The sequence below is a fragment of the Blennius ocellaris genome, assembly GCF_963422515.1.
Source record: "Blennius ocellaris genome assembly, chromosome: 19".
Classification (NCBI taxonomy): Eukaryota; Metazoa; Chordata; class Actinopteri; order Blenniiformes; family Blenniidae; genus Blennius; species Blennius ocellaris.
The window spans coordinates 1,722,586-1,748,215 of NC_137668.1; the positions used below are offsets into that span (position 1 = coordinate 1,722,586).

General features: G+C 44.5%; 1 protein-coding gene across 1 annotated transcript in view; it reads right to left on the reverse strand.

Moving 5' to 3' along the window:
- Positions 1-930: 930 nt before the first annotated feature.
- The window catches only part of LOC308144154 (galactose-3-O-sulfotransferase 2-like), a gene marked incomplete at both ends in the record, with an annotated part of 58,854 nt that continues 34,154 nt past the window's right edge, over positions 931-25,630 (reverse strand). The window contains one exon of the mRNA XM_080515213.1: positions 931-1,021. Within this exon, the coding sequence (XP_080371339.1) occupies positions 931-1,021 (91 nt within the window). The remainder of the gene's footprint in view (positions 1,022-25,630) is intronic.

A 25,630-nucleotide genomic window follows, 5' to 3' on the forward strand; every position in this document is an offset into this window, starting at 1 on the left:
GAGGAGGATGATGATGTGGCTCCACAGCTGGACGTTCACACGCTGCGAGGAAACACTGACGCCTCCTTTTTGCTCCTGAAAACGAGGCGGTGGAAGTTCGAGGAAAGATTCACTCAGGTTCCCGTTAAACGGCATCGGCAGCGACGTCTGTGCGCCAGGAAACGATATGTCACGGATTAACGAGGCGAACGAAGGAAAACTTTCACTTTGTGCAAATACACAGAACATAAAGCAAAAAGTAATAAGCATGCTGAGAAGATCATTAAATAATTACCCCAAACCAGTAAAAGACGAAAAGGTGCAGACACAAAATACAAATATACACAGAACTGCTAAGAAGAGACAAAAAACAACTTTAAAGAGGAAAAAAAACAAATACGAAGAAACACAGAACAAGTTCAAAAACACAATAAATACAATGGATGCAAAACAAATACAAAGAGACACAAAAGTTACCAAAAAAAAACAAAAACAACTTCAAAGAGGCAGAAAAAAACCATAAAGAGACACAAAAGAACTACAGAGAAACATAAAATGATCACATGATGCAAACAACAACTCAAAGACATAAACAACTCCAGAGGGACACAAAACAACCATAAGTAATTTAAAAAACAACTCCAAAGAAACACAAAACAACTCCAGAGAGACACAAAAGGTACAAAATACCAAAAACAACTACAAAGAGACAGAAAACAAAGAAACATAAAACAACTACAGAGAAACATACAACGATCACAACATGCAAACTACAAAGAGACACAAAATGACCATGAGACACAAAGAGACAAACAAATCTGAAGACACAAATAAGCCAACAACCAGACATTTCAATCTGAAAAGACTCACAAACAAGGACTAGTAATAGTTATTATTATTTCAACGTAAAAGGAATGTGAAATAAGTTTATTTTCTTGTTGAGAGAAGGGCTTATATTTTTCCAGTGTCGGGATTCAGGGCGTTGATGCCGGCGTAGAGACGAAACCAGGAGGAGGAGGGGTGGAGGCGGGAAGCAACACAACTGGAACAGAACAGGCATGAGCATGAGGGCTTAAGAGGCAGTGCCTGGGGGCGGAGCCAGACTGGCAGGGGGTGTGGCCTGAAGGCCAGATCAGTTATCATTAAATCAAAACAAACTGATATGGTTATTTGGAGAATAAATGTCTTCCCAGGTTTTCAGGTAAAATGTATCAGATGAAAACTTTCTCAGTTTGAGGAAAAATCCTACAAAAAATCCTACAAAATCAAAAACTGTTTTAAAAATGTTTCTATACATTTTTGTTAATATATATATATATACATAACATTTTAAAACAATAGTTGATTATGTAGGATTTTCTGTGTTTGTGCATCAAACTGAGAACATTTTTCATCTGAAACATTTTTACCTGAAAACCTGGGAAGTGGACATCGATGTCAACATCTTCAACAACTTCTTATCTCCCACCATCTCCTCCACCCTTAGCCCCTACTCCTCCTCCTGTACCTTCACCTCCTCCTCCATCTCCTCAATCATTGCTTCCTCCATTTTCACCTCCTCCTCCTCCACCTCCTCTTTGACGAATGCCACTTTTATCTTTCCTCCTCCTCCTCCTCCTCCTCCTCCACAACCTTTGCCTCCAACTCTTCCTTCACCTCCTCCATCTTCACTTTTTCAACCTCCCGCTCTTCCACCTTCACCTCCTACACTTTCACATTCACTTCATCCACCCTTCTCCACTCCTCTCCCTTCCACTTTCACCTCCTCATATTCTTCCTGGTATTTGCTTCATCACAGTGACTGTTGGTTGACTCCACCTGATTCTGAAACACATATCCATCTTCACCTCCTCCATCTTCACCTCCTCCACTCAGTCACGTCAGCTGTTCTCAGCTGTTCTATATTCTTTCTTTCCTTCACAGGTGTTCTTGTCCTTCTATTCTTCCCTTTCTCCTTCTCCATCTATCCAGTATTATTCTCTCCATCTCTGTTCTTTTTCTCTTCTTGACACACAACCACAAATAGACAAAATCTCTTTCAATCTTTCTTTCTTCTACATTTCCATCTTTCTCAGTCTTTCAATGATTCTTCTCATCTTTCCTCCATTCTTCCTATTTTCCTTCAAACTTTTCACCAATCTCTCTATTTCTCTTTCAATCTTTCAGACTTTCTGATTGTTTTAATCTTCTGATCTTTTCATCTTTTTTCAATTTGTATTGCCATCTTCTGATCTTTCTTCTTCTCTTCCCTTCAATCTTTCCAACATTTGATTTTTCAGTCTTTCAATCTGACATCTGAACTTTCTTCCAGTCTTTCTTAATCTCTCATCTATTTTCTTTTCTTCTCATCTTACAAGTTCTTTCCTTTTTAAATCCTTCGATCTTACTCTTGAAATATCTCCCAGATTTTGTTATCTTTCTTCTCAAGTGTCCTGCAATCCTTTCATCTCCAGCAGATCTTTCCTTCTTTTGTTTCTTTCTTTCTTCATCTCCGCTGATGGATGAAGCCAGAGCTGTTTGCATTTCTTCAGATTTCTCAAAGTTTTTGAAGCCCTTTTCTGTTGTCATGTGTATTTTTTTTTTGTTTTTTTTCCTCGTCGTCCTTCCTTTAACTCTCCTCGTGCATCATCCTCTCTCCTGAGGACTGATGCGAGTGTTTGTGTGTGTTAACGTTTGACTTTTTATCTCTGTGAAGAGTTTGGAGAGCTTTACATAACCTCCACACACACTGATGCACACACACTCACACTCCGATTTATCTTCCTCTGTGAGAACAACGCAACTTTTTTTTAGGAGAACAAGTTGGGTAACGCTGCTACTTTTTAAAGAAACGGTCAATAATTACTAAATTACTCTAACTTGCACATAACTGAGGCCCTGTTTACAACTTTACAAGTGAAAATGCATCGTTTTTCTATTTTTCTTTCAGAGGTTTCACATTTCAATGTTTTCAAAACGTTATCCGTTTACACAGAAACATCAGAAATGCTGATAAATATGTAGTTAGCATGGCAGGCCTCTAGTGGGTGCTGTTGGTTGTTTTTGCAATAAAACCCACACACACACATACAACCCTCTATAAACAATGAAAGTACACAGATATTTTTATTGACAGTCAACAAAGTTTGATTGTGGCTGAATTTCAATGATGAAAGCTCCAAGTGTGCAGTAGAAGTGTTTTCAAAAAGTGTGTCCCCCCCCCCCCCATTTTCAAGGAGACAGAGTCGGAGTCCAAGACAAAGAAAAAATGACCTGAGCTGACTGCAGGTGTGTGTCCAAACATCTGCTTTGAGCTCCTAATCCCACTAATCTCCGCCTCACATACCTTTTTTCTCTGCACTCCGGGACTTTCACTCAAACTTTATTTAAACAGCGCTCAACCGCAGGACAACTGAGGCAACCTGGCTTTGTTTAAACTCCCAGGAAAACCTCAGATTATGTTTTTCTGAACGTCCACCCCGGGGTTCCATCCTAACCCTCCTCCTCATCCTCCTGTGGGCCCACCACCTACAGAGGCTGCCGTAGGGGTCGGGTGCAGTGTGGATTGGGTGGCAGTCGACGGCAGGGGCCTCGACGACCCGATCCCCGGACACAGACTCTGGCTTTTGGGACATGGAATGTGACCTCGCTGGGGGGGAAGGAGCCCGAGCTTGTGAGGGAGGCTGAGAGATACCGTCTAGATATAGTCGGGCTCACCTCCACTCACAGTTTGGACTCTGGAACCCAGCTCCTCGACAGGGGCTGGATACTCCACTTTTCTGGAGTTGCCCGCGGTGTAAGGCGGCGGGCTGGCGTGGGCTTGCTTATTGCCCCACAGCTCAGCCGCCATGTGTTGGAGTTCACCCCGGTGAACGAGAGGGTCGCATCCCTACGCCTTCGAGTAGGGGACAGGTCTCTGACTGTTGTCTCGGCCTATGCACCGAACAGCAGCTCAGAGTACCCAACCTTAATGGAGTCCCTGGGAGGGGTGCTGGATAGTGCTCCAACTGGGGACTCCATTGTTCTCCTGGGGGACTTCAACGCCCACGTGGGCAATGACAGCGAGACTTGGAAGGGGGTGATTGGGAGGAACGGCCTCCCCGATCTGAACCCGAGCGGTGTTCTGTTATTGGAGGTCAGGCCGGAGGTCAATGATAGACTTTGTGGTCGTGTCATCTGATCTCTGGCCGCGTGTCTTGGACACTCGGGTAAAGAGAGGGGCAGAGCTGTCAACTGATCACCACCTGGTGGTGAGTTGGATGCGCTGGACTGGGAGGAGGCCGGATAGACTCGGCAGGCCCAAACATGTTATGCAGGTCTGCTGGGAACATCTGGCCGAGCCCTCCGTCCACACAGTTTTCAACTCCCACCTCCGGGAGAGCTTCTCACAGATCCCGAGGGAGGTTGGAGACATTGAGTCCGAGTGGACCATGTTCTCCACTTCCATTGTCGAAGCTGCTGCTCGGAGCTGTGGCCGCAGGGTCTCTGGCGCCTGTTGTCGCGGCAATCCCCGAACCCGGTGGTGGCAACCGGAAGTAAGGGATGCCGTCAAGCTGAAGAAGGAGTCCTACCGGGCACTGTTAGCTCATAGGACTCCCGAGGCAATCGACAGGTACCGGCAGGCCAAGCGAGCTGCAGCCCGGGCTGTGGTGGAGGCAAAAACTCGGGTCTGGGAGGAGTTCGGAGAGGACATGGACGAGGACTTTCGGTCGGCCTTGAGGAAATTCTGGCAAACCGTCCGGCGCCTTAGGCGGGGGAAGCAGTTCTCCACCAACACTGTTTACAGTGGAAGTGGGGAGCTGTTGACCTCAACTGGGGATATCGTTGGGCAGTGGAAGGAACACTTCGAGGACCTCCTCAATCCCACCACCACGTCTTCCGTTGAGGAAGCAGAGGCTGGGTTCTCAGAGGTGGACTTGTCCATTACCCAAGCTGAAGTCACCGAGGTTGTTGTGAAGCTCCTCGGTGGCAAGGCACCAGGAGTGGATGAGATTCGCCCAGAGTTCCTTAAGTCTCTGGATGTGCAGGGACTGTCGTGGCTGACACGTCTCTGCAACATCGCGTGGCGGGCGGGGACAGTACCTCTGGACTGGCAGACCGGGGTGGTGGTCCCTCTCTTCAAGAAGGGGGATCGGAGGGTGTGTTCCAACTACGGAGGGATCACCCTCCTCAGCCTCCCCGGGAAAGTCTATTCCAGGGTACTGGAGAGGAGGGTCCGGCCGTTAGTCGAACCTCGGATCCAAGAGGAACAATGCGGTTTTCGTCCTGGTCGTGGAACACTGGATCAGCTCTATACCCTCCACCAGGTTCTCCTGATGGTGGAACACTGGACCAGCTCTATACCCTCCACCAGGTGCTTGAGGGTTCGTGGGAGTTCGCCCAACCAGTCCACATGTGTGAATACAGGTCTTTGTATTCCCGGAGCAGGAGTCTGGTTCGCATTGCCGGCAGTAAGTCGGACCTGTTCCCAGTGCCCGTTGGCCTCCGGCAGGGGTGTCCTTTATCACCGGTTCTGTTCATTACCTATATGGACAGAATCTCTAGGCACAGCCGGGGGCCGGAGGGGGTCCAGTTTGGGGACCACAGGATCTCATCTCTGCTATTTGCGGATGATGTGGTTCTGTTGGCCCCATCAAGCCTGGACCTTCAGCGTGCACTGACACGGTTCACAGCCGAGTGTGAAGCAGCTGGGATGAAGATCAGCACCTCTAAATCCGAGGCCATGGTTCTCGACTGGAAAAAGGTGGCTTGCCCCTCGGTGCAGCGTCTGCAGTTATGCGGACGTTGTATCGGTTCGTCGTGGTGAAGAAGGAGCTGAGCCAAAAAGCGAAGCTCTCGATTTACCGGTCGATCTTCGTTCCTACCCTCACCTATGGTCATGAACTATGGGTCATGACCGAAAGAACGAGATCCCGGATACAAGCGGCTGAAATGAGCTTCCTCCGTAGGGTAGCTGGGTGTACCCTTAGAGATAGGGTGAGGAGCTCAGTCACCCTTAGAGATAGGGTGAGGAGCTCAGTCAACCTTAGAGATAGGGTGAGGAGCTCAGTCACCCTTAGAGATAGGGTGAGGAGCTCAGCCACCAGGGAGGAGCTCGGAGTAGAGCCGCTGCTCCTCCACATCGAGAGGAGCCAGCTGAGGTGGCTCGGGCATCTATTTCGGATGCCCCCCGGACGCCTCCCCAGGGAGGTGTTCCGGGCATGTCCCTCCGGTAGGAGGCCTCGGGGCAGACCCAGGACACGCTGGAGGGACTATGTCTCTCTATGGCCTGGGAACGCCTTGGGGTGCCACCGGAAGAGCTGGAGGAAGTGTCTGGGGTGAGGGAAGTCTGGGCAACTCTGCTCAGACTGCTGCCTCCGCATAGCTAACGTATTTTCTGGACAATAAGTCAACTTTGTTGGAGGTATTACGATTTTAAGAAGCACCTCATCTATATTAAGACATATGATTACTTACCATGTTGGACCACTAGATGTCAGTATATGACAACAGAAAGCTGCTACAATACCACAGTAAAGCCTTAACTATTTCTGTATTTGATTGACAGAGCAAGAAAAACTGTCCACAGAAGAATTCAAAGAACAAATACAAAACTTAGAGAGTTTAGTGTGAAAGAAACTTGAAGGGACTGGAGAAAAGCAGAGAAACTGGTACTGTGATGACGAAAACTAAGAAGGCTAATCATGGGCTAAAAGCTCAGGAACAAATTCAATGAAGGTTCTGGAACAAAAGCTGCCAAATGAGATTTTTAACATTTACATCTGGACATAGAAAGATCAGTGTTACTTATATTTGTTATTTTCTTCCTCATGCTGCATTTTAATGGATGCCTCTTATAGTCTGAGAAATACGGTAGTTGTTTTCCAACTGCTTAGGGAATTTAAATAGCATTTTTAACATATTTCCCAGGCTATAAATCACAACGTTTTCAGTAGTTTGGCTTGCAATGTGAGTTATATCAATGAAAAGTGACATGTATAAAAATATACAGGTAAATATCATGTTGGACCAGTAGATTTCACTGTATAACACCAGAATGCTGCAATAGTAAACCTCTCAAGGCTCATTGTGCATTAAAAGGACGACGCCCAGAGTTGAGGAACAAATCCACAGAAGGTTCTGGAACAGCAGCTGCTGGACCAGGATTAAAATCACTGATGTCTGGACATGGAGAATAAATCTGATTTATGTTTGTTTTTCCTCTTTGTGATGATTTGTTTTTGCAGATGTCACTTATTGTCCAGAATATATGGTAATTCCTAAATAGGTCAAATCAGCTAAAATGAACTGAGCTTAAAAAACTCAGCTAAAAGTCCTAAACACTTAATTCTTAATTATCAGGCATTAACGTTCATAAAGTAAGTATAAGTTACAGTTTAATTTTTAAGAAAAGCAAAACTCAATTAGTTTAATCGTCAGTTCAAAGGTTGGACATGTTTTTGCAGCGTTAAGTGAATTTTCTGTGCTTTTTTTTTAGTGAAACGTCAGTTCTTGGTTTGATGCAGTCGTTTGGTCTATTAGACTTTCTTGGATGGTTTGCTGCAGTAACCGCTTGTGTTTTTAAAAGACCCTGTGCTCAGACTTCTCCCAGCAGGAGAAAGCTGCTTATCTAACCTTGAGCTGAAGTATTTTATTAAACCCTCAAAAAAGAAAGAAAGAAAGAAAGAAAGAAATAGCTTCCCAACATGGAAACCTTGAAGTGAGGCCTGAGCAGCCATGTGGTTCCTGCGAGTGAGACCTTGTGGCTTCCCCTCAACTCGTGATGTCACAACGTGGAAGGCCCTTTGAGCTCCTCCAGCAGCCATGAAATGGGGAGAAACTTTGTGGACTCGTAAAATGTTTGCGGTCTGAAATCCAACAGGAGGTGTTTCCACGGTGGTGGTGCTCACGGTCGCGGAGCAGAAAATCTGCTCATATCCGTGGAATTCCCTGCTGTGCGGCTCCTGTACGACCTCAACCTCCATGGGTCTAGTGAGCGAGGACGGAGCGCCACCGACTCAGTAGAGCAGAAGTACGTCCAGGAAAATAACCCAAAACCAAGAGATATGAGGATTCCAGGCAAAAACCAAACAAGTGTCGATGTTTCTTTAGTTTTAATCAAACCTGTCGGCTACAAGAAGGAATTCCCCAATCAGAGAACAGTTCTGTGTTCTGTGTCTGAGTTATGTGAACAATTTTGCGGATGTTTTCACATGCTTGAACAAACAACGACACGACCAATTTATGGATTTTTACTGGTTATCGAGCTTCAAACAGCAGATTCATAGGCTGTGCCTTCAGGTGCATCACGTAACTACGACCATTCTTTTTTTTTATTTGGTGGGTGTGGCTTATATTCAGGTGCGCTCCATAGTCCGGAAATTACAGTGTTTTCAATCTTTAAAAAAAAGGAACATTAAAATGAACATTTAACAATAAACCTGTCCAAGTCCCAAGTCTGACCAATCACAGGAGAGAACCGAGGTCTTCCAGATCAGTGCATCCATTGTCCATAATTATTTATATATTATCTAATAGACAAAGAAAAAAGAAATTGGGGAAACTCAGAAGTTGGTGGTCCCATGTTGGCAGCCATATTGAAAAAGAGGAATACCTGAAACTGTTGTGTTTTTCTGCTTATATCACATTATGACCAACACGTTATGTCATGACTCCATTTTCATGACGCTGTCTCAGTTTCTTATCTGGAAATTTTATTGAGGGAATTTCTTTGTCATATGAGGATAAGTGTTGACGTCGATGTCCACTTTGTCTCTCTGAGTTATCAGTGTTGTCTTTTTACCTTCGCCAACGGACGTTGGCTGAGAAGATTATGTTTTTGTCTGCGTGTATTTATTTATTTATTGGTTTGTTTTATTATTATTATTATTTTACCAACTTTTGGCAAAAACTCCTCACCCGAATTGTATAAAAGTTTCGGGGATAATTTGTCATCATCCAAGGACCAGTTGATTCCATTTTGGGATGTTACTGGCTCTCCAAAAATGGAGAAAAAAATTTGCCCTACAAAGCAGATGAGAGAGGCACCTCACGGAGGAGATCAAGGAGATCAGTGTCTGTTGCCATGGAGACGCTCCCTGCTCAGTGTTTCACACAGCGATGTTGCTAGCTGACCCACCAGGTTAACATCGACATGTGCTAACAGATAACATGCTAGCGATGCTAATTCAGTTCTGCAAACAATTGTGGCGTTAGCAAAGGTTTGTGCTCTACCGAGTGTTGCTCTCGGTTAATATATCACCATTTGAAGGAATTTTTTGTTCAAACTTATAGCATCATTAAAGTTTTTCCCAGTTCTAAAGATTCCCCGGGTCTGAATATGTAACCTGTAAGATGTGGATAAATTATGGTTATAAAGTCTGTGCTACATTGTGGGAGAAGTGAGGTTGAAGCTGGTGAGCTGGAACCCAAGAGGCTAAACGTTAATGCTTAAACTGATGCTGAGCAGGTATGAATGAGTACACGGCACTGCGGTTAAACTCCCACCTGCAGGAAACACTTCCTGATCAACTGGCTCTGGTCCGGGCTCATTGATTAGCGTGGGTAGCTTGGTTAGCTTCGTGCTCATGCTCTGGCTGTGTTGTGGTTTGGTCCATAGATATAAACACTAGATGCCACACATCCTACCAGCGCTTGTTGACGCGACATGCCTTTAGCACCGCCACCGAGGAGAGGTCTCCCACTTGTGCTAAACATATCGATCTCAGGCTAGAAAATCCAGAAAAACATTCGTAGTGTTGGGATCTCGCAGGACCACAGAAAGTTTGTTCATTTCTGGGGAGAGACAATATTAATTTGTCATGAGACGCAGTCATGACATGAATTCTGACCCAGGAATGTGATTGACCATCACACCCAGTGGGGGTGGAGGGCTTCCACAGGACCTTCCCCCCCCCCCCTTCTGCTCACAAGAATCTTCCCCCATGCAATCAGCCAGTCACTGATTGGTTGAAGCTCTCAGGCTTTGACACCTCTGAATTCCCACGTTCAACAAAAGGCTTCAGCCAGCCTCCATCGCTCTCTTGCTAGACTGGACCCTGAGTAGGTGGGTCCAGCTCCCAGCAGCTCAACTCACCCAGCGTTAGCACACAGCTAACACCAGACGCTCTTGCAACCAGAGGCCTCCACTCCTCAACTCCTCTGCTGACCCAACCACGAGGGTCAGACCTTCCCCTGATCCAGAGACCAGCACCCAGAGTCTGCTCTCCAGGGAAACCAACCAGTTCCTCCAGGACGGACCAGGGAAACGACACCTCACAGAACTTCTTTGTGTTTTCCTCAACCAGCAGGAAAACCATCACAGACCTGAGCGACCAGCTCCTCAGTCTGGACAAAAGGAACAACCAGGAGCTGCAAAGAAGGACTCCTGAAACATCAACTTCATCTTCTTCTCCTCAGCCTGCAGAACCAGCAACCACAGTTAGCAGGAGGTGCTAACTACAGGAGAAGACACCAGCTTCCCTCCAGCAGGACAACAACTGAACTCCTTCAAGGAAGTGGTAACAACAACTGGGCTTTACCTGAGATTAGTTAAACCTGATGCTATGATAGAACTGTTTAACTTTATGAAGATGTGTTGATTCTATTACAGTGATTGAGTTCTATTGATAATGATATCAGGAGCAGTGATCAACCTGTAAACCAACGTTAGCTCTGCCACAGACACAGGTTCTGCATGCTAATCTGCTTTAACTAGTTAACTCACAATCCTACACATATCACATCAAAGACAACATCACACAGTAACTGAACACCATCTGACGACTCCTGACGTTTTACAAGACAAATCGCATTCATATAAACTCATTCTAGAAATGGTCCTTTAGCAGAGACACACAGGAAGCAGATGCTACGGCTAGCTTCTATTGTTCTTTTGCTATCAGCACATGGTGGAGACCCAGGACAGACTTCCTGTTCTCTGATAACCTCCATTTGGAATGTAGTTTCTTGTGATCCGCCATCTTGTTTTGTAGTTCCATCACACGTCTCACACACACACTCCCTCCAACTCTCTCTCTCTCTCTTTTCTCTCCACACACACACACACACACACACCAAGCTGTATATAGGTAGTTAGAATCTGTGTTTTATTTGTTTTCATTGTAAATAAATATAATGTTTGGAATCATACTTGTTGTTTTATTAATGAGCACAAAGGAGAATGAAATGTCGACCTCTTCTGTGTCAAGAACTCCAAAATCCTTCAAGCTTTACTGTTAATTCTAGTAATTGTAATTAATTTAACTATTAATTCAAATTCCTGATTAACTGTTTAGTATATCTTATGAGACTGATATAACTGAATTGACTATCATTTCCTGTTAAGACAGTGGAGCTTCGAGGTTCTGATACACATCAGATTAAATTTCATTAACATGATTAATAACTATCTTTGATAATTATTAATCATTATCGATAGCCAACCACAACATAAATAGTGATCCATATGAGGTAGTAAATCCCTACAGTAGCTTGCTTGCTCATCCACGTAGCAACAAGTAGTAACTCATTTTAAAGCTGAGAGAAAGCTCTCTCCCGTGGATAGTGGTTTATATCTATGGTTTGGCGCTGCAGGATCACAGCCACAGCTGAGCTTCCATCAAACCTTCACCGTCAGCTCCTTCGGGCTCCGTCACTGGAAACCAGGGCAGACATACCAGCTGAACCAAATGTTGAGTTTTGTCAAGTTTCGGAAAGGAATAAAAAAATAAATAAAACACACAATAAAAAGATAGGGTAGGTGTTGCCCAAAGCCTTTAAAATATGTGAATAATGGCCATCACTAATTGACAGGGACTCATTTAGTCTAAAATAATGTTTTTTCACCAAACTATAGCAAATTATCAGCTCAAGTAAACAACTTGCAACTGATGACCAGTTTTGTATTACCTCAGTAAGGAGTCAATTGAAACCATGTGGTCTAAATCTTTTGAAAGGCGGCCTCTGATTGGTTTGTAATTATCTGACTCATCGTGATGCGTTCAAAGGCTGAAGTAGAGAGGAGGAATTTGGAGGAATGTTATTTCCAAGATGCTGAGGAATTATACCTGCAGAATATCTATGGACCTATGATCGATCTAATTTTTCACTTACAAAATGTTGACACACGTTTGATTCTACCATTCAGGCTATTCACCATTCAGGCTATTCACCATTCAGGCTATTCATTAACGAATAGAAGATTCTTTGCTGTTACAATGTTGATTTTGATGATTCAATCAATGATTGATAAGTATTTATACTTGTTCTCTCTCCAATTTAACTATCTGTAACAGTGACATTCTGAGGCCTTGGAGCGAAGCTATAGGAGGCCTGCAGGAACCAAAAGGCATCTAATGTTATATTATAACCTCATGAGAGGATCATAGGAACTATTTCAGAGTCTACAGGTGCTCAGTTTACGGTGCAGATGTGAAACTACAGAGGGCATAAACAAGTACATGGAGTGAAGTTTAGAGTCAGGGGAGTCAGGTACAGGTACAGGTACAGGTACAGGTACAGGTACAGGTACAGGTAGAGTTTTGGATGGAAACCTAAAACAACAATTTCTGGCAAAAACTATGTTGATGCAGTTGTCAGGTTTTTCCAGTATCCACCCCGGTAGACGGGAGTTGTGTCTCTCTTGGTTTTACTGCTTCATGAACTGAAGGAGACATTGATCGTATTAAACACATATAAAACCTACTTCAGTCAGTCTGAGCAGGAAGCAGCTGCAGGAACATGATGAGTTGCTGTGTGTGTGTGTGTGTGTGTGTGTGTGTGTGTGTGTGTGTGTGTGTGTGTGTGTGTGTGTGTGTGTGTGTGTGTGTGTGTGTGTGTGTGTGTGTGAGTGTGTGTGTGTGTGTTCATGCGGAGGTGTATCATGTTTATTTGAGTGTGTTACTGCTATCAGTAACGAGTGTGTGTTGTGGTGAAGCGGCCCACGTCAAGCTGAAGGATCTGCTGAATCATCTCCTGTATGCGCACACACACACACACACACACACACACACACACACACACACACACACACACACACACACACACACACACACACACACACACACACACACACACACACACACACACACACACACACACACACACACACACACACACATTCTGAACCACATGTGAAAGTTTCCTCTAGAAGACAGGTTTTAATGCCTCGGCCATGTGTTTTCACTCTTCATGTTGAATCTGTGTTTCATCCTTTTTGTGTGTGTTTAAGTCTCTGTGATGTTGTTTTCAGATTTATTTGCGTTGGTTTGGTTCACTTCTCTTCTGATATCGACCACCCTGCCCAGCATCGTCATAGTTTTCTACTTGGTTTATTTCTCATCTTGATCACTTGTGTCTCTTTGCCTCATTTCGATTGATTTAATTATTACTCGATGTTCAACCTGGTATTGTGTAATTCTTGAGTCAGTTTCTGTTGTTTTTTGCTTGTTAATCTGCTTATATTGCATATTGTGACTAATGGTACATGGTTTAACCGTGTCTTTGGTTATTCTGTGGTATTTTTGTGTTGGGTTGGACTTCGTATTGAGAGTTATATTTTTGTGCCTCTATTCTTATTCCTCATTTTGAATGTTTTACCTTATTTTCGAGTCTGATTTTGGTTGTTTTCTGCCTCATATTTTTGGATTTGTGTCTCTTTGTGGTCAGTTTCTGATGTTTTTGTGGTTTTAACCAGCTTTACTGACATGTTGGGAATGTTTGGGACCTTGTTTGATCCAGTTTGTTCTCCTCTTTGGTTTTTCTGTGGTCTGGTCTTTTTGTGGTGTGATGAACTTCTTCAACTTGGTTGTTTTTTAATCTTTCTATGAATCATGTTGAATGTGCTAATCTTATTTTGTACAGTAATCACTTCTAAGAGGATATTCTGTCTTGTTGTTGTTTTGAATTTGATTGAGTTTTTTTGTCTTTTGGTTCATTTTTTGTCTGTTTTGTTCGTTTCAGTTTCTTTTTTTGACTTGAGTTGGATTGTTTTATGTCTTTTACATTTCATTTTTGATCATTTCACTTTGTTTTTTAGTCAATGTACATCTCTGCAATCAGTTTTTCTTTTAAACCATATTGCGTTTATTTGTTCACATATTTCGCCTCATCCTGGTTGTCCTCTTCTTCATTTTGTTTGTTTTGTTACATTTTTGTTAATTCTGCTTGTTTTCTGCCTCCTCCAGTTTATTTTACCGTTGGTTCAGTTTAATCCGTGACTTCCTTGGACTTAAACTTTGTTTGTTATTTATTTTAAAGGTCGTTGACTGGTCCGCTGGTGAAGACCGCTGCTGAAACGCAGCCAAAACATAGCCAAATTATAGACATGTTTGTATATAATTCTTATTTATAGGCACATTTATTGTTTGTGTAAACATTTTATTCTTCTAAACTTTTTATTTTTGGAGCTTCAAATAAACTACGGTGCATTTACATTTGGACTTTTAGCTTGTTTAAGCTAAAAATCCCATAAGCTTTTGGAAGCCAGAAAGAGATGACCCCTAACCCCTAACCCTAACCCCTAACCCTAACCCTCACGTAAGTTCAATCCAATCCAATCCACTTTATTTATATAGCACATTTAAAAAACAGCGTTTCCAAAGTGCTGCACATGAGACTGCACATTAAAACAATAAAACTAAAACAATGCAAAGTAGCTCCAACACTAAATAAGTATAAAACCATAAATAAAAATAAAAACAGATTAAAAACTACAAACACATTAAAAAACTACAAAGAACAATAAAACAATTTAAAAGAATAAATAGAAATATAAAAAAGCTTAAAAAGCAATAAAATAAATAAGAACAATAAAATAAATAAAGGACACAGGGGACCACACGACTCACGCGGCGTTAAAAGCCTGAGAATAAAAGTGGGTTTTAAGACGTGATTTAAAACAGTCCAAAGGGGGGGGCTGTTGGGACGTGGGGGGGCAGAGCGTTCCACAGCTTAAGGCCGACAAGAGAGAACGCTCTGTCCCCTCTGGTTTTACACTTGGTCTTTGGACCCACGAGCTGGAGCCCTCAGACCTCAGAGCGCGGGGGGGGGGGGGGGGGGGTTGGTACATTTGGATGAGATCTGTAATGTACTGAGGGGCCAGTCCATTCAAAGCTTTAAAAACAAACAACAACATTTTAAAATCAATTCTAAAATGAACAGGGAGCCAGTGCAACGATGCAAGGATAGGGGTGATGTGTTCTGGTTTTTTGGTCCCTGTTAACAGTCGTGCCGCAGCGTTCTGGACTAACGTCAAGCGGGAAAGTGCTTTGTGGCTAACGCCAGAATAAAGTGCTTTGTGGCTAACGCCAGAATAAAGTGCTTTGTGGCTAACGCCAGAATAAAGTGCTTTGTGGCTAACGCCCGAATAAAGTGCGTTGTGGCTAACGCCAGAATAAAGTGCTTTGTGGCTAACGCCAGAATAAAGTGCTTTGTGGCTAACGCCAGAATAAAGTGCTTTGTGGCTAACGCCAGAATAAAGTGCTTTGAGGCTAACGCCAGAATAAAGTGCTATGTGGCTAACGCCAGAATAAAGTGCTTTGTGGCAAACGCCAGAATAAAGTGCTTTGTGGCTAACGCCAGAATAAAGTGCTTTGTGGCAAACGCCAGAATAAAGTGCTTTGTGGCTAACGCCAGAATAAAGTGCTTTGTGGCTAACGCCCGAATAAAGTGCGTTGTGGCTAACGCCAGAATAAAGTGCTTTGTGGCTAACGCCCGAATAAAGTGCGTTGTGGCTAACGCCAGAATAAAGTGCGTTGTGGCTAACGCCAGAATAAAGTGCTTTGTGGCTAACGCCCGAATAAAGTGCGTTGTGGCTAACGCCAGAATAAAGTGCGTTGTGGCTAACGCCAGAATAAAGTGCTTTGTGGCTAACGCCCGAATAAAGTGCGTTGTGGCTAACGCCAGAATAAAGTGCGTTGTGGCTAACGCCAGAATAAAGTGCTTTGTGGCTAACGCCAGAATAAAGTGTGTTGCAGTAGTACAGACGAGAAGAAATAAAAACATGCACGACTTGCTCAAAAAGATTAAAAGATAAAAACGGCTTAACCTTAGATAAAAGTCGAAGATGATAAAAGCCCGATTTTAAAACGCCATTGATCTGTTTATCAAATCTAAAATCTCTGTCTATGGTGACGCCAAGGCTGGTGACTTTGGGATGCAAATAATTTGAGTGATCCCAAGTCCGTGAGGGCTGATCCAAATACCATCATTTCAGTTTTTCATTCAGTTTTAAAAGATTCTGGGCCAACCAAGCCTTAATGTCACCTAGACAGTGGAGCAGGGGTGTCAGGGGGCTGTGCTCATTCTTGGCAATGGGCATGTAAATTTGGCAGTCATCTGCATAAAAATGGTAAGACATGCCATGCTTTTTAAAAATCTCTCCAAGTGGGAGGAGATACAAAGCAAAAAGAATGGGTCCCAGGATAGATCCCTGGGGGACTCCACAGTGAAGCGGGGCAGAAGAAGAGGTGGAGTCCCCCAGCCTGACGGAGAAGGACCTCCCCGACAGGTAGGACTTAAACCACTCCAACGCGGTCCCCCTGGTACACCCACGCAATCTCTTAGGCAGTTTAAAAGAGTCGTGTGGTCGACTGTGTCAAAAGCAGCCGTGAGGTCTAGAAGCACTAAAATGGCAGAGCCTCCAGAATCAGTCATTAAAAACAGGTCATTAAAAACCTTTAAAAGTGCAGATTCAGGACTGTGCAAAGCTTTGTAACCTGACTGAAACGGGTCTAAGGTGCCATTTGCATCTAAAACAGGTTGCAACTGTGCAAAAACACATTTCTCTAAAATTTTAGACACTAAAGGTAATTTAGAGATTGGAAGGTAGTTTGCTAAAACTGCAGGGTCAAGGCCAGGTTTTTTAATCAAAAGCTCTACAACAGCTTTCTTACAAAAGGAGGGCACTAAAAGAGCGAGGAGGGACTGGGTCTGTGAGACAGGAGGTTTTAGTTTAGAAACTATACCTGAGGAGGGACTGGATCTGTGAGACAGGAGGAAGGTTTTAGTTTAGAAACTATACCTGAGGAGGGACTGGGTCTGTGAGACAGGAGGAAGGTTTTAGTTTAGAAACTATACCTGAGGAGGGACTGGATCTGTGAGACAGGAGGAAGGTTTTAGTTTAGAAACTATACCTGAGGAGGGACTGGGTCTGTGAGACAGGAGGAAGGTTTTAGTTTAGAAACTATACCTGAGGAGGGACTGGGTCTGTGAGACAGGAGGTTTTAGTTTAGAAACTATACCTGAGGAGGGACTGGGTCTGTGAGACAGGAGGAAGGTTTTAGTTTAGAAACTATACCTGAGGAGGGACTGGGTCTGTGGGACAGGAGGAAGGTTTTAGTTTAGAAACTATACCTGAGGAGGGACTGGGTCTGTGAGACAGGAGGAAGGTTTTAGTTTAGAAACTATACCTGAGGAGGGACTGGGTCTGTGAGACAGGAGGAAGGTTTTAGTTTAGAAACTATACCTGAGGAGGGACTGGGTCTGTGGGACAGGAGGAAGGTTTTAGTTTAGAAACTATACCTGAGGAGGGACTGGGTCTGTGGGACAGGAGGAAGGTTTTAGTTTAGAAACTATACCTGAAGAGGGACTGGGTCTGTGAGACAGGAGGAAGGTTTTAGTTTAGAAACTATACCTGAGGAGGGACTGGGTCTGTGAGACAGGAGGAAGGTTTTAGTTTAGAAACTATACCTGAGGAGGGACTGGGTCTGTGGGACAGGAGGTTTTAGTTTAGAAACTATACCTGAGGAGGGACTGGGTCTGTGAGACAGGAGGAAGGTTTTAGTTTAGAAACTATACCTGAGGAGGGACTGGGTCTGTGGGACAGGAGGAAGGTTTTAGTTTAGAAACTATACCTGAGGAGGGACTGGGTCTGTGAGACAGGAGGAAGGTTTTAGTTTAGAAACTATACCTGAGGAGGGACTGGGTCTGTGGGACAGGAGGAAGGTTTTAGTTTAGAAACTATACCTGAGGAGGGACTGGGTCTGTGAGACAGGAGGTTTTAGTTTAGAAACTATACCTGAGGAGGGACTGGGTCTGTGAGACAGGAGGAAGGTTTTAGTTTAGAAACTATACCTGAGGAGGGACTGGGTCTGTGAGACAGGAGGAAGGTTTTAGTTTAGAAACTATACCTGAGGAGGGACTGGGTCTGTGGGACAGGAGGAAGGTTTTAGTTTAGAAACTATACCTGAGGAGGGACTGGGTCTGTGAGACAGGAGGAAGGTTTTAGTTTAGAAACTATACCTGAGGAGGGACTGGGTCTGTGGGACAGGAGGAAGGTTTTAGTTTAGAAACTATACCTGAGGAGGGACTGGGTCTGTGGGACAGGAGGAAGGTTTTAGTTTAGAAACTATACCTGTGAGCACAGACAGTGTCACAGACTCAAACTGACAGAAAACAGCTGAGCACTGAGTGGACACAGAACACCACAATGAAGAGGGAGACATGTTGGCCCTAATAGCAGCAACCTTCTCATTAAAAAAAAGTTGTTAAAAACAAAAGTGGATATTGTTTAATTTTCAATGATTTTTGAGGCAGAAGATAAAACAGTTGAAAGAGCTGACGAGCCATTGGAAATAAATCCTCAACAAAGTGTCTTGGAGCAGTTTCTTCCTCAGTTTGTTTTTTTTGTCTCATTTTGCATCAGATTGTTCTTTTTTGTCGTTTTCTGTTTGTGCCTCCTCTGCAATGGTTTTTTACTCACTTCTCATTCCGCTGGTTTGTCAAATTTATTTGATTCTCTCAACTTTTCTTTGCTCTTGTACCTCTTTTAGTTCTCTCTTGCATTTTTGTAGCTTCACTTCCCCTGTTGTGCTTCTAATTCGACTCTTTGTGGTTTGCTTGTCATTATGAGATGGATTTCTGATGACTGGTCATTTTTACATCTCTGTTCTTATTGCACGTCTGTTTCAGATCTTTTGTTATCAAAAGAGTCAAATCTATCCCTTTAAAACACACACACACACACACACACACACACACACACACACACACACACACACACACACACACACACACACACGCATGCACACACACACACATACATTCACTTCCTAGTTGTGTGGAAGCTCCTTATTTGGCACTCATTAGTTGGGGAAAGTCCTGTGGACGGTGATGCCCGCTGTGTTTTCACCGGTCCTGACTGTCGGAGTGACTCTCTGTCTGAGCCTGTCGGCGTTTCTCATTCTCACTGCGGCAAACAGAAACATTTTTATTCAAGCATGTCATCGAATCCAAACATCCTCCTCATTTCTTTTTATGGCGATAAAATCTGGGCAATAACACAACATTTCTCAGACTTGTTTTAGTTTTATTGAGTGTGTGTTTGGCTGCGTGAGTTGTGCCGGTTATGTCTGCACGCTGCCGGGTGTCAGTCCTTTGGTTCTTATTCTGATTTGTTTTTCGCCCTAAAAGCTGTAAAATGAGTAATAACTGAATCAGATATGACTTGCATATTGAGAACAGGACCTGCAGGCTTAAAGTAAACCTGTCTGGGTTTGACTTATTGGCATGTGTGGGGTAGAAAGTACCCGTGTTGACGCGGAGCAGAGCTGTAAGTGGACAGAGAGTCCTGCTTCAGGGTTGAGGATGAGGGCAGAATGTCCATGTCAAGGCCCTGTTTGTACAACTTTCCAAGTGAAAATGTGCCTTTCTTTCATTTTCATTTCAGAAAAGTTTCACATTTACGGAAACAGCTGAGAACAATATAGTTCTCATGCAGGCCTTGTGGTGGCGCTGTTGATTGTTTTTGTGTGAAACCACACACGCGTCCACAGAGAACAATATGCTATAAACATTAACAATGGCGATTGGTTTTACAGTGACTGTGAAAATAAAAGTACCAAGTCCCAGAAGAATCTGGACTGGGAGTCATGACACTCTGGAGGACACACTGTTCTTATTGTCCAACAACTATTTACTACAGCTGCTGTGTGCATGAGCAGTAGCAGCATTTCCACCATTTCCTCAAAGTGTCGTTTTGACCCATTTACATGGCGATGGATCCTGAGTATTTTCAAAAAAGTTCCACCTTGGGAGCCATTCTCAAAAAGTAATGATTTCATTGGCTTGTAAACAGATGTCCAAAATGCAACAAACGTTTTCCCTTTTTACTTGAAAATGTTGAGTCCCAAAAAGAAGTCGCAATACCTTTAGACTGCCATACTTGTAGAATCAAAGCACCTTCATCTATCTAAAGACTCAGACCATTTTCATATTGGGACAAATCCATCGCACTGTAACTATATTCACACAGATCCTCTGGATCTGCTGGGCTGTTATGAAAGGGTCATATTGTGCAAAATTTACTTTTTAATGGTTTTCCAGCAGTACTAATCGTCTCCATACCTGGAATTACGCCCCAGAAGTGAAGAAAGTGTGTCCTCTCTCTCCCTGGCTTGTTTCAGTTTTTAAAAAGTGTGCTGCTCCAACCAGCAAATCAGAAATCAAACCCTATATTGTGTCATCGGGGATTGGGCCAATCACAATCAAGGTAGGCTCCTCCCGTTTACTCCCCCCACAGTCAGGCAGCTCTGCTCTGGCACATGGCACCACGAGAGGAAGTACTTCCTCCTCTTCTCAAGATGGGCATGTGTGGGCAGAGCCAGTCCAGCTCACACAGACACAGCAGATTCTGAATGGAGCTCCTATGATCCAATATGCTGATGGAGGGAAATCAAGGAAAAGATAGATTTGGGGAAATAAACTTTGAAAACAATGTTTTTGAACCAATTACACCGATGTGAAAGTGTTGAAAAGCTGTATAAAATGAGTCCTTTAAGACAATGTGATTCCTCAACAAGGAATCGATTGTCCTGGTCCCAGACCAGATCATTTACCAGAACAAGACATTACCAGACTCCTATCTGGATTGATTTATGTTCATGACAGAAGACAGATCTTTTGTTATCAAAAGATCTGTTTATCACCAAGGTGTATCAGTTTTCTCACATCTTTACAGATCTGGTCCTGGTTTAAAGTCACTTCACTGTCCACAAAAAATCTTGTCCTGAGAGGTTTGGTGTCTTCAATGAGGGCTGTCTTCTCAAAACTGAACCATTCCTCTACCAGGTCTTGGACATTTTGGGACAGTCCAGTCACACAAATAAACTTCATGTTTTCTGTTGAGATAAAAATAATTACAATAAAAATGACTGAGAGGCTTTGTTGAAGTTCCATCCTCAACACAGGACAGACAGTTCATCTTTGAAAATGTGGCCATTGTCCTTCTCCTTCAGCCTGTCCTTTTACAAGGACAATGCCATTCTCCTGTTACAGTAGTGTTCCTGGTCATCCTACCAAGACCAGGACATGCACACATATTTCTCCTCCCACGACTGGGTCATCTTTAAAATAAACTATTCACTGTGAGGGTTTGTTCTTGTGCAAGTACCATAATACTCAGTTTTTCTCCAATCGGGCCCAGAGCATGTTCAGAATGGGTTGTCCATTTCGAAAAACCAGGCCATCATTCTTCCAAATATATATCCTATATATGAATAAATATTCAATATTTATTGTCCCAAACTCTACAGATGTATTTATTCATTTATTTTTGTATACTCGATCCAATCCAGATATACTTTCCTGTTCATGTTTCCAAATAAACAACACTTAGGGCATGTTCACAACCCCCTTTTTGATGGACCAGAAAAATGAAAACTTCTACAAAGAGGTTCAGAGTCAAAGAAGTTGCACAAACATCAAAAGGCAGTGAGGTCATATAACGTGTGTGTGTGTGTGTGTGTGTGTGTGTGTGTGTGTGTGTGTGTGTGTGTGTGTGTGTGTGTGTGTGTGTGTGTGTGTGTGTGTGTGTGTGTGTGTGTGTGTGTGATGCTATTGTGTGCAGCATGTGTTTGATCTCCGCTGAGTTGTGACTGAAAGTGACTGGTGTGAACACCTTGTTGTGGTTGCTGCTGATGAAAGTCCAGGTGTGTGTCTGTGTGTTTGACCTCATATGTGTGTTGGGATTTATGGTTGGTAATTAGCATTAATAATTACTGTAAGTAATGGATTACTGTAAGTAATAGATTACTGAAAGTAATTTAGGAAAAATTGGAATTACTAATAAAGTAAACGGTTAGTTACTCATCAGCAACTCCTAGAGTAATTGAGTAATTACCCAAAAGTTAATAAATTATCAAAAATAATTTATTAATGGAAAACTATTAATTTGCATAAATTGATCATTTATCAAATAATAATTAAATCGGGGCACCACCAGCTAAGCTGGAAATAGCTAATACCAAATTTCAGTCTCGTTTGTCAAAAAGGGTTATTTAAGTAAAGTTAATATTTCTGTGTAAATATAACAATATTAAATAACAAGGAAGGTGTGAGATTCGAGCACAGACTGTTACAAACCAGTGAATTGTCAACAATAAATACACAATGATAACCAAGAATCGATCAATTCAGTTAAAATGCGTTTATTAACAAAATGTATTTATTCAAAAATAATTTGGAAATTATTTATTAAAACAACACAATTAAGTAATAAACATCAAACACGAAGATCTAATCTATTAAACAGCAAACACTATGTACAAAGAAAGAGGGTGTGTGTGTGTGTGTGTGTGGGTGTGTGAGAGTGTGTGTGAGTGAGTGTGTGGAAGCCTGAGTGGGGATGTAATGACCACGAACGTCCACCAGGTGGCGGCAGGCGTTGGAGGGTCAGTGTGTGTGTGGGTGTAATGACCTCGAACGGACACTAGATGGCGGCAGGCGTCTAGTTCGAGGCAGTAACCGGAACGACCACTAGGGGCGCGGCGGCGCACGGAGGGAGCATGCAATGACTCGACTTGTCCACCGAGTGGCGGTCTTTCAAGAGATTGCAATCACCAACCCGGCCACCAGAGGCGCTCGGCGCACTCTTTCTGGACGGCGTGACGTCACTGTGCTCGTGCACGGCTCGTGAGCCTGCTTGGAGCGCGCCTGGGGGCTCGTGACCGAGTTTTCCCAGGGGGCAGTGAACTACACACGGTCACAGGAGCGCATGGGGATCAGCTGTGGCTGCTTTATGCGCTTGTTTAGTGAGGAGGAGAAGAGAGAAAGGAGAAGAAGGACAGGGTTTGTTCAACTGCACAGTCCCGCCGTGTGTGTAGCTGTGCAGCTTTACACCAGTCCAGTTATAGTCCAGATATGGGAATATGCAGGATCTAGAGAGAGAGAGAGAGAGATGCACAGTGCGGAGGTTCGCGTGGATGTAAATCCGACGCAGACACAGATTGGTTGAAAACACGGATCGGCGTCCCTGACTTCAACACAATAATAAAACACACAGCAATATTACAGTCACGTTATTCTCATTGCCTGCCCAGACTCTAAGCCTTACTCAGTTTGATGAGGGTGAACGTGCTGGCGGGGAAAGTCCGTTGATTTCCCGGCTGCGAGCTTGTTTTCTCTCTGGCGTCCCAGGTAAACAAGCTAAACTGGTCAGGAGGAGGGGGGAGAAGAAGCGGCTTCAGGTCTGCATGCGGGAGGAGGGTGCGCTGCCAGCTGCACACTCGGACTCCGGTGAAGAAGAAAAAAGGGAAAAACGAAAAACGAAAGTAAATCCACGGTGGTTCTCGGCTCGTCCAGCCAGGTGTGGAACTCCAGGGCCCGGTCAGCGGGCACACGTGCAGTACTTTCTCTCCGTGCGAAGAGTTGCGTCCGAGGAGCACGTTCCTCTTGGAAGAGAAAGAAATCACCCCCGCGGGGGTTTTTATACCGTTTGTTTTGGTTTTGGATTTCCGGCCGGCTCTGGGTCATGTGGACCAATCCTGAAGGAGGGCCCGCCCCAGACATTCCAGCTGGTGAGGGAGCGCTCTTGCTCCCCCTGCCGTTGGCCTCCAGTGTTGCACCTTGGACGGGGGGGGATCCGGGGGTGATCACGTGACCAATGGCAAACTTTTCCAGTTGTGACCATGTGGTCTCTTTGTTCTCAAAACGTGGTCTTCCATGAGGTTGAGTGGCCCCAACATGTGTGTGTAGTCCCCATCTGTGTGGTGTGAGCAGTACAGACAGACAGACACACACACACACACACACACACACACACACACACACACACACACACACACACACACACACACACACACACGCATAACTGTCTTACTCATCCGACACACTGATGGGTAAGACAGTTTACAGCTGAAATCAACTTACAGTCACTGTTAGCTGGAATCAGATGGAAGACTCAGTCATTCTTTATTGTCATTTTGGGTTTAAATCAAATTATTTTATAATATATTAAGTCCACTTTTTCCCCATACATTTCAGTTGTCCTGCAAATTTTGTAATTTGTATTTGCTTTTACAAACTCCCCCTAGAACTGCTACCTTATCGTGGTGGGGGAGTTTGAGCACCTGAATGATCCTCGGAGCTATGTTGTTGCAGGGGCTCTATGCCCCAACGTAGGGTCTCCCAAGGCAAACAGGTCCTAGGTGACGGGTCAGACCAAAAGCAGTTCAAAACACCCCTATGGACATACACCAGAGGAGAGAAGTGACGTCGCCCGGCTTGGCGCAGCCGGGGCCACACCCTGGAGCCAGGCCTGGGGTTGAGGCTCGTCTGCGAGCGCCTGGTGGCCGGGTTCTTGCCCGCGGGACCCGGCCGGGATTAGCCCGTAGGGACGACGCGGGCCCCTTCTCCACATCCTCCTGTGGGCCCACCACCCACAGAGGCTGCCATAGGGGTCGGGTGCAGTGTGGCTTGGTTGGCAGTTGACGGCACATGGGACCACAGGATCTCATCTCTGCTATTTGCAGATGACGTGGTTCTGTTGGCTCCATCAAACCTGGACCTACAGCGTGCACTGGCGTGGTTCGCAGCCGAGTGTGAAGCAGCTGGGATGAGGATCAGTACCTCTAAATCCGAGGCCATGGTTCTCCACCGGAAAAAGGTGGCTTGCCCCCTCCAGGTCGGTGGAGTACCCTTGTCACAGGTGGAGGAGTTCAAATATCTCGGTGTCTTGTTCACGAGTGGGGGAAAGATGGAGCGTGAGATCGACAGGCGGGTCGGTGCAGCGTCTGCAGTTATGCGGACGTTGTATCGGTCCGTCGTGGTGAAGAAGGAGCTGAGCCAAAAAGTGAAGCTCTCGATTTACCGGTCGATCTTCGTTCCTACCCTCACCTATGGTCATGAACTATGGGTCATGACCGAAAGAACGAGATCCTGGATACAAGCGGCTGAAATTAGTTTTCTCTATAGGGTGGCTGGGCGTACCCTTAGAGATAGGGGGAGGAGCTCAGTCACCCTTAGAGATAGGGTGAGGAGCTCAGTCACCCTTAGAGATAGGGGGAGGAGCTCAGCCACCCTTAGAGATAGGGTGAGGAGCTCAGTCACCCTTAGAGATAGGGTGAGGAGCTCAGTCACCCTTAGAGATCGGGTGAGGAGCTCAGCCACCAGGGAGGAGCTCGGAGTAGAGCCGCTGCTCCTCCACATCGAGAGGAGCCAGCTGAGGTGGCTTGGGCATCTATTTCGGATGCCCCCCGGACGCCTCCCCAGGGAGGTGTTCTGGGCTTATCCCTCCGGTAGGAGGTCTCAGGGCAGACCTCTGCCCCGCTTCACTGTGGAGTCCCCCAGGGATCTATCCTGGGACCCATTCTTTTTGCTTTGTATCTCCTCCCACTTGGAGAGATTTTTAAGAAGCATGGCATGTCTTACCATTTTTATGCAGATGACTGCCAAATTTACATGCCCATTGCCAAGA